The 20,283-nt window shown below is 35.7% G+C and overlaps 2 protein-coding genes across 2 annotated transcripts; one reads left to right on the forward strand and one right to left on the reverse strand.

Moving 5' to 3' along the window:
- Positions 1–8,376: 8,376 nt before the first annotated feature.
- On the forward strand, positions 8,377–8,893 carry LOC129241935 (probable insulin-like peptide 3). The gene is made up of 2 exons (XM_054878485.1): positions 8,377–8,536; positions 8,670–8,893. Exons 1-2 carry the CDS (start codon positions 8,377–8,379, stop codon positions 8,891–8,893), a joined length of 384 nt encoding a protein of 127 aa, XP_054734460.1.
- Positions 8,894–11,991: 3,098 nt separating this feature from the next.
- On the reverse strand, positions 11,992–16,483 carry LOC129241936 (uncharacterized). The gene is made up of 3 exons (XM_054878486.1): positions 16,255–16,483; positions 15,904–16,100; positions 11,992–12,012 (listed from the first exon to the last, which is right to left on the reverse strand). The coding sequence occupies exons 1-3, from the start codon at positions 16,424–16,426 to the stop codon at positions 11,992–11,994; spliced, it is 390 nt and encodes a 129-aa protein (XP_054734461.1). The 5' UTR covers positions 16,427–16,483.
- Positions 16,484–20,283: the final 3,800 nt, after the last annotated feature.

Here is a 20,283-nt window from a genome sequence, read left to right on the forward strand (position 1 = left end):
TACACAAAAATTCTAGACGGCGTTCAAAAAATATGCGTCCATTCCGCTTTACTACTCCTTCATTCTGTTTCACAAATAAATTTTCCACAGAAGCGCCATTTATTTTAATAAGGGGGCTTAAGCTTAGGAATGCGGTAGGTAGTAGGAAGCTTTCGTCTATCTGATCATTTACAAATCATTAACCCTCCTAAAGGTCATATCAAATGTTAGAGAGTCCTCAATGAGCTGGATTAGCAATGCGGGACAAATCGAGCAAACTGCGCCACGGTTAAATTTGCGAGGGAAAGAATCCTTCATGGAAACTCTGTAAAAAAAGTAAACCACTAATATTTTATAAGTACCTGCTACGGAATCTACCTGTCAGATAAATCAGGCAAATCTGGTTGAAAGTGGGGGTAGCAAATGTCCAAGCTGTTAAAATATCCTAATGGTTTTTCCATTCCATTGACAGTTGACATTATAGCAGTACGCTGCCTGATTGACATACATTCATCAATTTCCAACGCAGCAGCGGACAGCATTGTAAACTCTCTCCGCCAAGCGTTGTAAACTCCCTCCGCCATTGCTCCTCCTTGATGAAGATGTGACACTGATACTTTCCGAAATCTTTTTTCCACTGCATAGATTCTGCATACGAGTACTTACGCACATATCTTTTAAGGAAAGAGGGACCAAACTTTATAAAACCGTTAATGTTTTAGTAAAACTGAATTTGGACTGCTTGTTAATTTTCGAAAAAAAGACAAGATGAAGGTTATATTAAAGTTATACCTGAAAGAAATTAAGTCTTAACATGTGAGAAATAGCGGCCGTTTTTTCAATAACATTAAAGTTTGATCTAAATGTGGTGCGGAGTTTGATTAACCTTCGGTAGACACCCCAATTTTTTTAAGTAAACGAAACACTGGGAAAATTTCACCCCAATTCATAAACTGTTTTGCACAGAATTATGTTTTTCTGTTAGTATTAAGATAAAATAAATTGAAAATTAATTGTTTAATTTATTTTAGTCAAGGACATCAGATGATATAATGTAATAACATGCTTGGATTTTATTCACATAAAGGAATTTTTATCAGAAATAGGCTTTGTGTTCTATAGGAGAAAATATATAGGGCAATTATCTTGGATTTCAGAAAGTTATATAAACTTCAGAAAATTATATAAAAATAAAGTCGTAAAAATACGAAAAAATAGCAAATTAATAAAAATGAGTTAGTAAATTATTACTAAGTTGCATTGTATGGTTTTTGCAGTGGATGAACTACATATATTTTTGTATGAAACTAATTAAAATAAATTGTATGAAATTAAATAAATAGCCAAAAGTTATCAATATGTCGAGTACACTTTCCTTTGACGCTGACAGTATGTACATACATATATTTAGCTTGATTTTACCAAAGCTGTTGTTTTATCTTTTTTTAATTCCATTACTGTAAAGAGCTATTTTCTTTTAGGGCACTAATACCAATGTGGTCTGGAAGTTGGCCTCTAAAAGAAAGTGAGGTGGAAAAGTTTTTATCTGATTTCGATGATGAAATAATTGATTTTTGATGACGATGATAGTGCCCTAGACTTGTCAATATAAGGTGTACACTTTCTTTTGACATTGATTGTACTTGCAAAAAAGGGACGCGAACTACACACTGGGGCAAATGTCACCCAATCACTTTTAGATCTGAATAAATTCGGTGCGCACCAACTACTGAGGAATTCGTGAAGTAAAAACGTAGTTGCTAAAATACAGATACAAACCGTCAAAAATTTTGGGTGACTCACACCCCATTGTAACTGCCGAAGGTTAAGTGAGCATCGAAATACATACATTTATCTAATAGTCCAGTCAATTTAGACATTCGAAGCTACTAAAATTCTAAACATATGTAAAAACAAAATTTAAAACTCCCAATCGATCCGGCCGGGGGGGAAAAATTGACTCGAGGTCAAAGGTTAGCCAGTTTTATCGCAAAATTAACTCTGACGAAAATTATAGATCATAAAATTATCTACAAATCATTTAGGTTCGTTTAGGGGGAATTCCCACACAAAGCAGGTATACGATCGTAGCCACACACACAATTGAACAGATGGGCAGCTATCGTTTCAAGGTTACACTAGCATATAAAATAAGGGACTCAGTTTCATTATACCTAATATTCTGAGAATTATATGTACTTATGTGTATGTTTTATATTTTAAATCTCAGTTAAAATCACCGATATATTACAGCTACAAAAAATGAGATACGTGGTGTGCTTATGCATATTATAACACTTGCAACTCTTTACTTTACCAGTCTAACGGTTAGACGCGATAGAAGTGAAATCTTCCGTGAAACAAACTGAGAGAGAATGAGACGAAAGCAGCATTAGGAGCGGGATAATTATAGGTTCATTATAAAGTTCATATTTTATTTTCTTTTAGTTTTATTTTCTTTTTGTTGTTTTTTCTGTCGATATTCACGACACTTTTCTGCATTATTTTTCGGCATAATTGCGGTAAATATTTAAAAAGGAAAATATTTACGAATATAAAAATACGGACGCAATACAGCACACGCGGTTGCTATTATGAGCGTCGTAACGCGTACATTACACAGACGTACTAACATACTCACAAACATTCGTAGGACGTTTGGTCTAGGCAAGTATTAGGTAGTGTATACATAATGCCTTCTCGCTGACCGTGGCTCCGTAAAACGCAAGCGCGCACACATACGTACTAGCATACATACAAACATACATACGTATGACGCTTGAACTAAACACCAAAGCAAGTAATAGGCAGTGTAGTATACATACTACAATACTCACTATACTAGCGTGGCTCAGCAGTACGCAGCCACACACATATACGTATATCAACATATAACGCTTCGTAGCCAAGAATGTCGCTTTTTCGTTTCATCGAGTCTCAAATCACTCCCAACGATTCTAAAGAAGTTTTCACTGCAAAAATCATTGATACTTTATTTGTAGATCATTTTATGAAACGAAAACCTCATTTTTAACCTTTGACCTCCAGTCAATTTTTTTTCCACGGCCGGATCGATTGGGTGCTTTAAAATTTTATTTTTACATATGTTTTGAACAATTTCATCCATTTTCAGCTTGTTATGAATTTACCCTTACGTTTTGGCCTAATTTGACCGGACTATAATTTGCATTTCAGTTTTATGCTGTAAAATATATATAACCGTTAAGTGAAGAAAATAATACCTTATGCACACTTGTACAAAGAAGTTCAAAAGGTAAGGGAAAAAATAAAAAAGTTTGCTTAGATCATTAATTTTGAATAATGCACAGTCATTATTACGGATAACAGGTGGACAATATTCCTGTCACAGAGTTTAAAAAGCTGTGACATCTACAAATCTACCATACGTGGCACTACTACATCTTTCCAAAATTTAGTTTCACTTTGCATTTTACGTTATTGCATTTGTCCATTTCACGAAATCATTTCGTGAAATGTAATCAAAGCCTGTACAGCTGCACAAGATTTTAGCTCTTCGCTAGAGGGTAATGCACATCGTTCTACGTATGAATTTGGCATCATTTCATGAATTGGTGATTTGCTAGAGTTTCCAATTGCATTTCTTGAAATGACTTCATTGATGGACATACGCATAAATAAGTGTCAGACTCTCTTTTCGAACTTTGGGTGTGCATTTTCCATCGTTGTCTTGCTGGAAAAGCTTTTTGGGCAGGATTTTCGTATTCGGTAAACGGCCTTATGACCTCTATCGGGGTTTTGGCATATTTGTAGCTCGTACAAAAGCTTACAAAAGATATTTCGTGCCCGGCAAAATTCAAACTTAGAGCTCCGTTATAAAAAAAGTAAATAATCCTAAATTGGCGCATCATTATCCCAGTACTCGTCGTGTAATATGTTGGTTTTGTGAAAAAGTTAGAAGCCGAACGCTGCTTTGGAAAATGGGATCCGCGTATGAAAAACCATTTGAAGCAATGTTCCTTCCTATATACACTCCCTAAATTTCCAAAAATGTAATGCGAATATGAAGCAAAATATCTGAAAAAGACGAAGACGTTTATAAATGGGTGCAGTGTTGCACAGAATTTAAAAACATTGACGACTTTCCCCGACGAGATCGAAAACGGAGTACTTCTCTAAAGTAAGATCAGAAGATTTTGGATTTGTTTGTGACAAAGCTGAACTTACCGTTGCGTGAAGCTGGCGCAGTTTTAGTGGAAAGAGATATTAGTGTATGGTATAATATTCGAAGCCGTTTACGTGCAGAAGATCTCGAATTCCAGAGCTTATTGAAAAAACCGCTGCTCGCATTACTATAACTGAAGGATGATTTTTTAAGAGCTATAGGAAAGTTTTTCAAAAAAACACACGTAAATTCAGAAAAATGCATGCAATTTTTATTTAAATTGATAGTACAGTCCATATAATTTAATGTTTGAATACTATTTCATGCAAATGTTGACCGCGACTGCGCTTCAAATGTTCGATCCGCTTAGTCCAATAATGGCATACTCTTTCCAATGCTTCGGCCGGTATCTCACATATAAATAATTGCCTTAATGTTGTCTTACAGTGCGTTAATTGAAGCAGGCTTGTCTGAATAGACATGAGCTTTAACATAGCCCCACAAAAAGTAAACTAAAGGCGTTAAATCGCACGATCTGGGTGGCCAATTGACAGGTCCCGAACGTGAAATAAAATGTTCACCGAACTCGCCTCTCAACAAGTCCATTGTTACGCGTGCTGTGTGGCATTTGGCACCGTCTTGCTGAAACCACATGTAATGCAACTCAAGCTCTTGCATTTTGGGCAAAAAAAGTTGGATATCATTTCACGGTAGCGCTCACCATTTACAGTTACGTTACGATTCGCAGCATCTTTGAAGATACGGTCCAATGATACCTTCAGCCCATAAACCGCACCAAACTGTGACTTTTCTGAATACATTGGTAGCTCTTGCAATTTTTCGGACTGATCTTCACTCCAAAACCGACAATTCTGATTATTTATATTATTTACGTACCCATTGATCAAAAAATGAGCTTCGTCGCTGAACACAATTTTTCGATAAAAAGGTGGATCTTCGGCCAACTTTCCAAGAGCCAATTCACCAAAAATTCTGTGTTGCGGTCGGTCGTTCGGCTTCAATTCTTCCACCAGCTGTATTTTAAAAGGCTTCACACCTAAACCCTTTCGCAAAATGTTCCACGTTGTTGAGTATCAGAGGCCCAATTGCTGCGAACGACGACGAATCGATAATTGATGGCCATCATTAACACTGGCACTCTACGTAAGCGTGTTGGTGGTTTGATGTCCAATAAAATGGAAGAAACGCGCGATAAACTTTTTTAACAGAACACGAATTTTTATAATAAAATTCATTGATTTGCAAGCGTTGTTCGTTTGTAAGACGATTCATGGTTAAATTATAGACCAAACTGAAGATGTTTGACAGTGAAACAAAACACGAAACGTGCGTCAGCTGTTTAAACCAACTGTTTAAAAATTTAATTGCTAAAAAATCACCCGCTACATCGAGAAAATTTGAGCACGGAATTTGGCAACACGGTTGAATTTTTCATTTGGGCGAAGAGTTGCATACCTCAGTCGTGGTGCACTGCTGATAATCGTTGAAACTTCAACGAACTGTTAAGCATCCTGTTAAGGTTAACGTTTAGGACTGGTTCACCGAAAAAGAATTTGGTCGTTTAAAACCATTTTAACTGTCGATTTCCACGTTACCGGGAACGCCTTTCATCACGTGGCATAAAAGCTGATGCGCTTATTCCGAAATGCTGCGTGCTGATTGAGGGTCAGTATTTATAGCTTTTTATTCGAATTTATATGTACATTAAGAAATAACTCAAAATTTGTCATTTGCGTTGATCGAACGCCCTTTTGAAATCAAGCAACACTAATTATGGTTTTTTTCTTCATTCCCATCAGTATAACCATTTTAAGCGCTATTTTCCCTGATTACTGCTAAGTAAAGAGTTTATTATCTTGAAGTTATTGTTAGTGTAATCAATTAAAAAAGCCATAAATGTAGTTTGAAAATTACTTTGACTCAATTCAAAGTAAAAAATGTGTGAAAATAATACGAAATTAAGAATCAATTTACTTTTGCTCCATATAACCACTTTTTGCCTTGACTATGGCTTTGAGACGGTCCAGAAACGAATCGCATACTGCCCGAATGTGACTTGCAGGTATTTTGGCCCACTCGCAGACAATGGCTTTTTTCAGCGCCTCGAGACAGATGAATCTTTAAGTTCGGATCTTGGTCTCCAATATGGCCAAAAGAAAATAATCCATCGGATTCGTGTCTGGTAAATTTGAGAGCCATTGTGTCGACGTTATGAAATTTGGAACGTTAGTTCTTAGTTCACTCGAACTTTGTGAGACGGTGCCGAGTTCTGTTCAAATGTCCATGGTCTGCCACCGAAATGTTTGCCTGCGCACGGCTCCAAAGCAACCTCAAGAATGTTCTCCCGATAATATTTCGTATTTACCTTGACGCCAGGCTCTATAAAAACTATTGGACTTATATGAATAGCCGATCAAACAAACCCTATCATTTTGGGAGTTTACGCATTGCTAAATTTATAAAAATGAGTCGTCAAAAAACACAATGTTCGGAAATTGACCGCTTTCGGCCAAACGAAGCAACTCCTTCGCTCTCTCAAGTCTGACTTATTGCTGCTTTGGTGTGAGATCATGCACCTTTCAGATCTTATAAGGCCTTACTTTGGGATCATGTTTTAGTATGCGGCGGTTACTATGGTCAGATATTTTCAGTTCTCTCGCAATTTGATTGGCACTTCGCTAAAATCGCTTTTTCACAGTTTGAATTATTACACGTGACGTTGCAGTCCTTTGATGACCACCTCCATGACGTTTCGTAATGCTACCAGTATCAGTGTAACGAGTAATGGTACGACAAACAAAAATTTTATTTACTTTAAGGTGCTCGATCGAATAAGGATTTTATATTCATAGTTTAATTTATTTAATAATTTTACGGCGTCCCATTTATCAATGGCTGAGGACATATCCCGCACAAATCTTATGTGAGATGGTGGATGTTCAAATGCCTTCTCCAGCACTGCTCGTTTTTCACTGAAACGTTTGCAGTGAAAGGTCACATGTTCTGCGCTCTCAACTGTATTCGTGCAACTGGGGCAAAAGGTCTATTATCTAGCTGGAAACTGTGTAGGTATTCCAGGAAGCAGCCGTGTCCGGGGAGTGTCTGAGTTAGGTAGTAGTTGATGTCGCCATGTTTGAAGCATAGCTTCGTATGAATTGTGGCTCCGAGGTACTTATTCACCTCCTGTGAGAATATTTCGTATCGTAATCCAATCGTAATCGACATAATCCTTTTTTGCTTCCGTCCGTTTCAAAGCACGGCCTGCGTTTTTGGAGCTGCCAGCTCCAGGCCCGTATTGCAGAGCCATCGCTGTGCTCTACTTAAACATATATTACATGTATATATTGCATATATTGAACTACTGCATAACTAGAACAGGGCCACACTAGCAGAAAAGTACACAGTAAAAAAGTATTTACCAAAATCAGGCATGCGCTGCTATTGTTATGAATATAACGTTACAAAACCAGTTGTCGTACTTAAGAAGTATCAATATCGATTAGAGTACTTTGGATTTGGATGTAAGTGGGCAAAATACAGAAATGTATGTAGTTTAATAATGAATTTTCTTAGTTTGGCTCAAATACAAAGCGAAAACTCTGTAAGCGAAAATTTAGCTGAGTCAAACCCTTCTGACGTTGGGGGTGAATTTACGTCATCTCAGCGATAGATAATGATAGATAATCGTAAACTCAAATTGTTCATATTAGCTTGCCACTGATTTAGGATGCTTTGGCACTAAAAACAGATTTGACAGACGATGGCAAAACAACATGGCCGCCGTAGCCAAACAGCATCTAATTGTTTTTACGGGAAAACTCTATACATGTAATCACACAGTAAATTCTATATTTACTGCATGTACTGAAATGAAAACCAAATGACGCTTGTTTTTACACATAGCTGAAATCAAATGTTTCCCATTTCTGTGTTGGAGAAATCCACGTGGCCGTACTTATTTGTGCGTAAGACGTTCTAATACATCTCCTCATTAGTAAACATATGAGTGCGCTCATAAATATGCAACATATTAAGAAAATTGTTGTTGAATTAAATTTACATACGCCAAGCTGTGTCTGTGTGTGAACAGCTATGACATTTTGTGTATAAAAGCACAAGCAGAAGGTGTAAACACATCAATTGTTCGACATAGCTTCAATAAAAAGTTGTGCCACTAAAAAAATTGTTTATAAACAAATATTATTAATAATAATTTAAATATTTGTTAAATCATGTTAGCCCTGAATTTGTTGAAACTCTACGCTTTGCTACTTGTTTTGATAGTAGGATTGCAGCAAAATACTGCCCAGCGCACAGTTTGTGGTCCGGCCTTAGATGCGGTACTTAGTACTCTTTGCCAGTACGGTTATAATACAAAATTCAAGAGATCAAGTGAGTATATATCATAAAATATGATAAATGTGGTATTGCACAAATATAAAACATATGACGATAATCGATATTAAATAAATATTTCTTATTTTCCATTTCATTATCGAAAATATTGAAACTGATCGAATTCTAGTGGATTTGGATGAACATAACGGCAATGAGCTGGTAGAAGAACTGCCCTTCCCCTATGCAAATTCGCCATTCTTAGGCAAGATACACGGTGGCTATGTTGATACGTTGGCCAAAACACGTCGCCGTCGTGACGGTGTGTATGATGAATGTTGCAACAAGGGATGCACCTATAACGAAATCTTATCGTACTGCAATCGATATGAAGATTTGATTCGCGGTCTTTAGGCTATTCATATTATAAATATGAAAGGAATTAAACAAAAGGTAGAAAAGTGAGGGATGTACGTGAATGTATATGCATACAATTTTAAAATGCTGTTGATAAATTAAGATTTGTGTTTAATTTTCATAATAATAAATATTGTGTTTGCAAATATAAATATGGAGTATCAATAAGGAGATAAACATTTGAAGAGGAAGCGCTCTCGATGGCGGTATTGTCATTTACGCCTTGAATTTTACTATTGGTGTACACGGTAAGACGGTAGAAATGCGTGAAAAATACCAAGTGCCCATTAAATAAGTATCCTTAATATTCAATTTAAGGATTAATGAAATTTTGAGCATTCACCATACTAACACTGGAGCTAGTAATTCTTCGATCCGACACGCCAGTTACGTCCTGTCTTGCTAATAGGTAACTTACCAAAATATCATTTTTAAATCCCAGCCGGAATACAATTAGATATATCCAGTTGACACTACAATTGAGCAACAATGAATAGGTGGCTCCACTCGAAGCGGAGAATTATCAGTGCGCGCCTATCTTATCCTCTTTCACAATCCGCAGACAGAACGACGCATTTAGCAGTTAAAATTTAGGTCGGTTTTTTTAATTAGAATACAAAGTAGCTTCTTAGTAGCTAGCATCTAAGGCTCGTCAGATAACATCACTTGGCTTTTGTTTAATATTATCAGAAGGTGACAATAATTTATTAATTGATCATAGGCCCAACAATACGCTTGGTGGAGGCCTGAATGGCTTAATGATTCTCAAAAAATTTAGCAATAAATGCGGCCATCGAACATTCCTCAAGTCGTATGCTGGGTGGAGCTTAGTAGCAACTCAAGCTTAATCCCATCGCTGAGGGGTACTTGGTGATTGGTCTATATAAAACTGCCCAAACCCATCCATCCAACCCACAACATACATCTTTGGCCCGTTATACATCTTTATACCAGTGTACCCGTCTTCTTATCTGGAAAAATAATCCAAGTTTCTGTTTAAACCTAATCAAATTCTTGTGGAACCTAAGTTGCTGCTGGCGGTTGTAAAAAAAGAGTAAGTATTTCTATGAGAGATTAAAACGCCGGAATTGAATAAGTTCTCATAATGGCAGAGAGAAAGATCGGTCTTCCAGTTTATGCAAAGGTAATGCAGATGCTCAAACTATGGAAGCATAAGTAACAATCTACTCTATTTTCTTTGAGCTTGGACACCACGTCTAGAATTTTATTGGAAGCGTTTTGTTAAGATAGGAATTCTAATAAAGTATTTTACGAGCATAAAACTGAAATTTGTATTTACCCTCTCAGAGAGCTCAAACAGTGTCTTTCGAAATATCGTTTAACCAAGGTTTGGTCTATGCGTTCTTCAGCATGGCATATCTGAATAGCTTTCTCAGATTCACATTGTGATCCTCATTTCCTCTTCATCACCTCCACCAATTTACAATCACACGAACATAAAATTAATCTGCGAATAATATTTATGTCTAGAAAACTGTCGACATTTGGGAAAGTAGAATTTTTTGATTCTTATAATCCACTACGACTCGATTTTATCTCCTCTATTAAATGTCGCACTTATTTTGCAGAATGGAAGTGTTGCACTGTTTGTTATTTTGAATTCAGAAATTTTACTTATTGTATTTATTTATTTTCGAATTTAAAAAATCGAAGAGGTGGCCCTTAAGGTCTTTTTATTACATTGATTTTTCAACATTATGCAAGAATATCTATTACTTTTATAGACTGAATGATGCTTATGTATCTATATCATTTTTCATTTCTCGCATTTGAAAAGCAACAAAAACATTTTTTCTTCTCAGTTGCATCTAATAAAATTAAAAAAAAAACACTTTGATAAATTTGATACTGGTCCCGTTTTCGCATTTTTATCTTGTGAGCTCAAGGCCACTTCAGTTTTCCTAGTTCAACTTGGAACTTAACTTTCCCATAGAAAATAAAAAGTTAAATACCAAAATCACAACGTCGATATCTCTTGAACAGTGCCTGCATCTGATTTAAAGCCTGCTTCTCTGCCAAGTCTGTTCACATAGCGGTTATCATACAAGATTTTAGTATTTTACATATTTGTTACTAAACAGTTTTTAACAAGCTTGGAATATGGTTCCATTATCTTAAGCCCTTCTCCCCATATTTACGTGCGAATGCGCTATTTGATCTTTCCCCATACGATAATCATCTGAAGCTTATAAGCTTTCTGCTTGTCGATTGTGTTAGAAAAATGCTAAGAATAATATTTATGCTAAAACTGATCGCAGGGCATATTTCTGTCCCATTTCTTTAGGCAAAAGTTGGATTTGGAGTTCCCTCTCGTGTATAAAGACACTTTAAGCCTCTTTTTTTAAATCCAAGTAAAATCATTTACAAACTTTTCGAACCTTATGAAAGAGCGAAATATTGAATATTTTAAAATTTTGAATGAAGGAAATCTAAACGCCATCTCACAAAAAATAATCTTACCGCAGTTATGACAGCTGAAACACACTGTCATATCCTGTTCATAAAAAAAAAAAAATTATTTTCAGAGGTAATCAACATTTTTGAGTTTTCAAGTTTTCTCTAAACTAACTATTATTTTTTGAGTTTTATTTGTGGGACCAAAAGAAAACCACAAGAGAGGGTTACATTTTTTCTCAGAAGTAAAATTCAGTTTTTAAGTTTCATTTTTTATTTTTATTTTTTGTTTGACTGATCAAAAAAACTTCAAACGGCACACCTTTCCTAAACTCACCTTATACATACATAACACGCATACATACATACATAAATATATGATGTACTTGAAATGAGTTTCATAACTATAGACTGTAATAATTGACGCTGGTAGACCTCTAAATTTGTATTATTCTGATGAACTTTTTCGGTAGCTGAACTGTTTGAGTTCTCAATGCTTAACAAACTCCAGGCTTTCTTACTTAACATCTCGACACTCAATTGTTCATTTTAAAATAAATGTCAAATTAGATTCAATGCGAAGGCAATATTTTAAGTGTGGACATTGACAAGTTATGTCATCATTATTTTGGGTGAAGTTGCCGTCAAACAAGCCAGTACCCTGTGCTCAAGGATGATAGTTAACCAGGTTTGTTATTTAGCTATGGTGAAAAAGAAAATTGTTAGGGGAACTTTGGATATTCAGCAGCTGAATTTTGGAGCAATGAAGTGCTATTGTTGATTTTTTCGTGTACCACTAATACAATCTGAGTTTTTTTGTAAACACACCTCAAGTGATGCCAGCCCATCAGCTGATTTTATCAAATTCGCTCATAGCGAAATAACGGTTTGTTAAAGAGCTCGCCATTGAAATCGTTTCCCCATGGCTTGTGCACGCGCTCTTGATTGTTTGAAATCATTGTTTGATTTATACGATGAATAGGCGCAAAGATTTTGCGTGAATCCTTTTTGCAAGGAATGAGAAATGCTCAGTCTGGAAAAAATTATCTATTGTCTAAAATTATCAACGATGACTGAAGGTGCACGCCACAAAAAATACCAATTGGCTGTCAAACATGCAAAATTATAGGCCATTGCTTCCCATTGCGCGCCTAGTATTGGGTACAGTTAGCCCAACGCCAAAACAAATATGATCCGTAATGATGCGAGCTGCGCCCTACAGCGTAGTTTAGAATCGGCCGGCCAATTGCCTTAAATGTCGATAGGAACATTTCTTTGCGAACTGTGTCCCTCGTATTTGTTGACGAAGTGAAAATATCTTTAAGTTCAAACGGCGCTCGTTAAGGGTCCGTAGCGTCCGTTGGTCGGGTTTTTGAATCGGCTAAAAAAAAAACTAAGCAATATTTTTTCAAACCTTTTTTTTATCTTGAAGATTGAACATTGTCATTTATGAATGAAAAACAATATCGTTCAATTGACTGCCACGACCGGCTTTACAGTAGGCCATTCGATCAACCCAATTTTTAAGCACATTTTCGATTGTTTGGGCTCCAATTTCATGACTGGCAACTTCGATTTCGTGTTTTAAAGCATCAATCGTCTCTGGATGGTTCGCATAGCATTTGTCCTTAACGGCTCCCCACAAAAAATAGTCCAACGGGCTTAAATCACAGCTCCGAGGCGTCCAATTGATATCGGAATTTCGGCTGATTATTCGGTTTTCAAAAACGGTAGCCAAAAGTTCGAGTGTAACTTTGGCAGTGTGACAAGTTGCACCGTCCTGTTGAAACCAAATGTCGTACATGTCATCCTCTTCAATTTTTGGAAACAACTCGTTGAGCATGCCACGGTAACGCTCGCCATTTACTGTAACCGCGGCTCCTCGCTCATTTTCGGAAAAAAATGGCCCGATGATGCCGCCAGACCAAAAACCGCACCAAACAGTGACTCGTTGTGGATGCATTTGCTTCTCTGCAGTAACGTGTGGATTTTCTGAGCCCCAAATCCGACAATTTTGCTTATTGACGTAGCCACCGATGTGAAAATCAGAAAAGAAGAAGAGTACTCACCACTTTGGAAATAGGTTTTCAGTATTTCCCAATTTTGTTCAAGCGTCCTATTTCGTAAATGTCAAACCTTTAAGTAAATTATGAACATATTTGGCATGTCGTTTGTGTTACCATTCTCAAAAAAATAGGTGGTTCAAAAAGCAAACGCTATATGGCCCACCCTGTACAATGCAACGTAGACAATTTTAGGCAAAGTGTAAGAGAGTGCTTCAGGAATAATCTTTATAACTCCCAATTATTCCGAAAATAATAATTTTGTAATTATTGGTCTTCTAAGTGACCTCGGGAACTTCACTCAAGGTCGGCCCATTATAATATATATTTTTCTAAACTTCTCTAAAATTCACAAAATGTACACTGTATTCGTAATATTTCGATGAGTGTTGCAGGATGCCTGCAAAAGAAAATATGCACAAAAATGAAGTATTTCAGTCAGTGTTGCTGATGGGGATTAGGATATGTTCAACAATGCATTATAATGCGCAACATACCATTTCAGAGTGAGCAGTGCGTTCAAAAATGCAAATATGGCAGTACTGCAAATGCAGCGCGTTCTTAAACGTCATTTTTGTATCAAAAGTTGTACATTATTTGCAGCAAAAATTTTCTCACTGCCAATAAATACGCTAGTACAATGTCTGAGGAAAAGTGGGTATTTAATTATTTATTTTAGCTTTTAATGCAAAAATTTATGAAAAATACGATATTTAAACTTTATTTTATTATACTTTTCTTGGTTTTAGTGATTACTTTAGTACATCGGAGATAAAATTACTGCTCAGAGTCCGACTGAGCATGGAGAACGAGTTCACGTCGGGAAGGAGGAGGAAAAAGAGCGTGCTCTGGGCTAAGGTCGTAGATGAAGTAAAAAAAGTTAATAAAGATTTAAAAATAGATAGAAACATCGCCCAGCGAAATTTTCTAATTTACTCATCACATATAAGCGAATAAAAAAAAGAAACAATACATCCGGAAGAGAATCAACATCATGGCTTCAAAAAAAGACTTATTTTTGGGTATTTTCCATTTTGATATTAAACTTTTGACAAGATATATCCTTCTTTTAAGCTTAACACGGTTTTTTTTCTTAAATTTAATAAAAGACCATCAGTTTTTTCCTCACATACATCGTCCATGACCAAACTTACCTTCCATTTTACTGCACAGCGCGTTCATAAATGCAACAAATCTATTTGCAATTTTTCAACAAATCTATCAGTTGCATGAATTGTCACATTGACAGTGCTGCCAGCGCTGCAAGTACTGCGCATTATAATGCGTTTCTGAACATAGCCTTATTGTGCATCCTTACTACACACGTGGAAAGGAGTTCTACCCAAAAATACTGTGGAGTTGAATTGATGAGGGTTTTTTTTGAAGCACGGTCGAAGGCCGCCCACGTGGAAAAAAGTTCTATTACAAAATTCTATAATATAAATTTACAAAAATCCTTCTAGTCGACGATTTTGTCAAAACTCAAGTTGATATGTTTATATTTTCGAAAATGTTTCTCGATTCTGAACTTAAGCAAAAAATACTGCAGATTTCCAAAAACAATCTTCCAGTGAACGCCACTACATGCGAACTTCGCTCTTATTTGAGTTGACTGGCAACATCAACTTTTCGCTAAATTACAAAACTTTAACAATAAATTACTTAAAAGCTATGAGTCTCCAGAGGGTGAGGTTTTCAGTTTTAAGATGAGGATACACCCCTCTATTCCCCCTTTGCAACCTTTTTTTTTCAAAACGTATTACAATTATACTAATTTGATTGATCTCTATTCAAGTTCCTATTATAAGTCTATGACAGAGCTGGACAGAGAACAAATGTCACCGCAAACTTGAATGCGTCAGTAATGTGGCTCGCGATTGTAACTACGAGGAGACGGAAGATCGGGCCTTTGAACTTTAACGAATCGATCTTGAGACTTATGGTTTTATTTATATTACTTACTTCATCAATGAAATGTTGGTCAAATTGGACAAAGAAAACTTCATCAGAAGCGATTTTTTGAAGGCAAAAGTGTGTTTGTTTCTTATCATCACAATTCTTCTGACCTCATATACCTTTTGATCATACTTCAATCAAAGAATAGTTTTTAAGTTTTTATTTATTTTCGAATTGTTATTATTTACTTTCAAGACACTGTATGATACTTGATTTACAAACAAACAATAACTATGTAAGTATAGAGGACTGTGTGTTTATGGTTTTTTTGGTACTAAATATAATATTAGATGTATTCACACGGAGCTCATTTGATTGAAGGTGGGTTAAACAAGAGACGTGATCCTTAAGTAAACTATTATATAACTATATTATTATTTTTTTACTATTTGCATTTTACTTTTAGAAATGATAAAAAAAATATGTTTACGTATTCCAGACAATTTTTCAAACAGTTTTTCATGTTGACAACTACACTCAATTTCTCCCTTCCACAAGTCTTCTGCAATAGAACCCAATTTGCGTATATGTACAGCCATTTTTACAACACTCGTCCGCAACGCCCGTTCTAACGGTCAAGTTGCGACGCATGCGTTTACCAGTGATTTGATGTCTTCGCCGCCAACGGGAGTCCTTTTTTAGCATCTTTTTTAAACTTAGCTTGCGTTTGCCTCTCGCATGCATTATTGCATAAAGCTGCACGAACTGGTTAGGCAGAATATGTGGTGGCAGAAATAAGCCTGCTTGTCTACGACGCCGCAGAGGTCCACCTGTTGAGTGCGTAAAACATAAAAAACGATTACGATGCTCATTTTCTGTTCACGTTTAAATATTTCTCAAACTACTTTTTCACATTCCAAGATAATTGGGATTTTTTATGTATTTTCTGTGCCAACTAGTTAATGTACTGAACAAAGTTCTTACCCAAATTCTTGGTATTGAAACCATTTATGCAAATCGTGACCAGAGCGTCGTCGACAGCTGCACTGCATCGTACTTTTGAATCATCCGAACGGCAAAGATCTACCAAGAGTACGATCGATAACAACAATAGAAGTCCAAGTGGATCTTTTAATTTACAAATTCCGGGTGCCATCTTGAGCAACTTTAAATGAATCTTTCACATCTCGTTCCAACTGACACAGACGCGAACTTCACAGTGCCACAGATTGTTTTGAACTGAGAAATGTTAAAACGTTGGAAACGCACCAAACGTATGGGGTATATATACATACATATTTTTATGCAGCTGACTGAAATATAAAGCTGTATGTGTACGTGTGTGTGTGTGTGTGTACTACGCGTGCATGTAACAAACAGCTGTTTGGGGTAAGGTTTTATGTGTCAGGTAGAAGATTTGTACGAATAAGGACCTGCTACAAGCTTATGTACATACGTACATATGTGCGTACTTTTTTTATGCGAATGTATGTACATACATACATACATATATACCACTATTCTCTATGGGGTGCTGTAGCCGAATAGCTTAGTGCGTGACTACTATTCGGAAGTGTGCAGGTTCGAGTGTCCGTGCATGAAACACCAAGCGATTGGAAAAGGTTTTTTTCTAATAGCTGTCGTTCCTCGCCAGGCAATGGCAAATCTTCGAGTGTATTTCTGCCATGAAAAAGGTCCTCATAAAAACTATCTGCCGCTCGGAGTCGTTTCCAAACTGTAGGTCCCTCCATTTGCGGAACATCATCAAAACGCACGCCACAAATAGGAGGAGGAGCTCGGCCAAACTCCCAAAAAGGGTGTAAGAGCCAATTATAAACATATATATACAAATATGTATGTATGTAGGAATGTGTGTGGGAAATTGCATATTCCAATATTTGTACGTACACATATATGTATATGTGTGTATACCTATATGCAATACTACTACTGAACGGGGGAGGGGATGAAAGAGATGTACGTATCAACAACCATTCAATGGTGTAAGGTTCTATGTGCATATGTACCGAACGTATATGTACATATATGTACGTGTACATATTTATTTTTTGTCATAAATCGAAAACAGAAAACCTTTTAATTTAATAATAACTTATACATACATATGTAAGTTATAAAAATAGCATTCATACGTACATATGTGTAGGTCATTTACAATACTTTAGAAAGTATACTGGGTGGTCTAAATGTAAGTTTTTTTAATCAATTCGACAGTAGCGCCATCTCTTTCCCACTCGAACACGTGTCAATCGGTACTTTATGAAATATTTTCGTTGTTTCATTTTACTTTGTTTTGATTTCATTCCATTCTATTTATTTGTGATACTTTTTTATTGTATTATTATTTGTAGGGGATATATATAATACAACCCTAAAATATTTAGCATTCTGGCTACTACTTTTTTATTCTATTTGTTTTTTTTTTATATTATTTAAATTTACTTTATTTGATTTTATTTTGATTTATTTTATGTATTATAAAATAAAAAAAAAAGTATAACAATACTTTAGAAAATATACTGCTCCTGGGTGATCTAAATGTAAGTTTTTTAAATCATTTCGACAGTAAGAGGCATCTCTTTCCAACTCGAACACCTGCCAATCAGTATTTTATTAAACATAATATTTTTGTAGGTTTCGTTTTACTTTATTTTGTTTTCACTTCATTCTACCTATGTTTGATACTTATTTATTGCATTTTATTTTTTTTAGATTTATTTAATTTAATTTTTTTCAGAACTGCGATAAATTCCGGCTGAAGCCACACCGATTCGAATACTTCTAAGGGCCTAAGTATTAAATCAGCTATACTTTTTGAAAATTCCAGTATTTGCATTAATAGAAAATAAGAAAAAGTGTGCACGTTTCAATCACATCCAATATGTATAAAGCCGATCTGCGGCACTGATCAATTGCCCAGTACACTCGATGGCGGAGCTTATAGATATTTGAAAGTAATTTTTGGCAGAAAATATGGGCTCTGAGACTAGTATTCAAAAATGTTATAATTTCTTGGCAGCTAAAGATTTCTTTCAGATGTGTTTGTATCCAATTCTTTATTTAATGAAAAATAATTCGTTTTATTATTATTGCTGCCAGTCACATCGATATCATATAAATCCCAATTTCTTGTCTGGAATTTTTTCACAAAGAATACAAAATAAGAAGGGTTTGGCTTTTTTTTTTTGTGTAATTCAAACCGAAACCGAACCGAACTTTTATGGCTGAACGTGTCCGAAATTCGGTCGCTCTCTAATTTTTGTTTTTGTTTTTTTTTTTCTTTTCTTTAGGTACATGCATACATACATTAGGAAATGAAAATGATCTATTGCATTCACACATGCACAAAACATGCGAACAATATAATTAGCTGGACAGTCAACTGCTGATCGCAGGCTACAAGTAAAACTCGAAAATGTTTGTTTAGTAAGTCTCACAGTTGCGATGATAAAATACACTTATCTATTATATGGGCATTTCTATGTACATACATACTTACACATCTACATATGCATACGTGGGCATGACTGTACATAGTATCGAATAGATGCCGGAAATATGACGTTTCGCCACTATTTTAAGGGCATATAAAAATGAACAAACACTTGCATATATGCAGGGTGCCCCGAGTGCAGGTTATATTTTAAGTTATATCTTCTTTGGACACAGAGTTGGACATAGTGCACTAAATAATTAGCGAAATAAGCGGGTTTAGTGAATTGAAGATTTAGTCATAATGATACCCTTATTCTAACTACCATTAAAAAAATTAGTGATAGAGCACTTTAGTGGTAGTTCAAAATGCCCAACCCTGTTTAGACACAGATCACCTTGTGCTCTAAGAATGTTTACTGTCAGTATCATACATGGTGGCACAACAGATTTTTCAAGTCACAGTGCTGAGTCCCCTCATAATAATAATGTGACGCGCCATGCTATACAGGCTAACAATCCTTCTAATATGTTGCACTGCAATTAAACCCGAAAATCACGAAGCAGTCTTCACACCAAAGCTCCAAACTACTAATTCATCAGATAGAGCTGGTAACCGACGATTAAAATTAGATAAGCTGGTTTACAGGATATGCTAATGATGAGTCACAGAACTGAAATCGTGTCCTGTAACTAGTGAGAATATTTGCTTTGTTTGTTTTTGAAGTTATAATGTCATAAAAGTAGTGAAGCTCTGTAAATTTTATTTTATTTTTAGAAAGATACTTGTGCTTGGACCAACTTGTATGCATCCATACAAACCTACGCGGTCTCAATAGACTATAAATAGAACAAAAACATAAACAAATTACATGCATATTGCTTTTGTCTATGAATATATATGTATGTTTTAAAAAATATTGCATTGTCATTCCTTGATGACGATGTGATGTTTGGCTCATAAAAACATTTGTAGATATAGTAAAGGGGGACATTCAAAAATTAAGTGCTTGCTTACTATACAACAAGGGAGGTAAAATAGAGGCATACATGCATCTGTATCTAAAAACAAGTAGGGAAGTGGTAAATTCTCTTCGGACCGAACTTCATGTACCCGAGCGCATTTTAGTAAAACTTCCTTAGAAATTCAATCTGAACGCATGAAAATAGTATTAACGTATCAATAATATTCACATACATACGTAGGACCTAAATGAAGTTAGTAACAACACATGTGCCAAGTTTGGGCGAGATTTATTTAGTCGTCATCGAGATGCATGCATTTACCCAAAAATAAGCGTGACTCCGGCCATTTTTCAAAATTTTGCCAACACCCAATTTTTTTGTGCGGGTTTCTTCTTTCCTCCAAATATGACCAATTTTGCTTTATTTATAACTTAGGTGCCAAGTTTTTTTCTTGTTTTTTTCCAAATTATCATTATGTGAGAGGTGCGCATGGCTATTTACCGTTTCAATATTAACAGATAGCTAAATGAACTCCTCATTCTGAGTATACATATATGTATGTACATATTCATACATATATACATGCATACATAC

Source organism: Anastrepha obliqua, chromosome 3 (assembly GCF_027943255.1).
Source record: "Anastrepha obliqua isolate idAnaObli1 chromosome 3, idAnaObli1_1.0, whole genome shotgun sequence".
Taxonomy (NCBI): Eukaryota; Metazoa; Arthropoda; class Insecta; order Diptera; family Tephritidae; genus Anastrepha; species Anastrepha obliqua.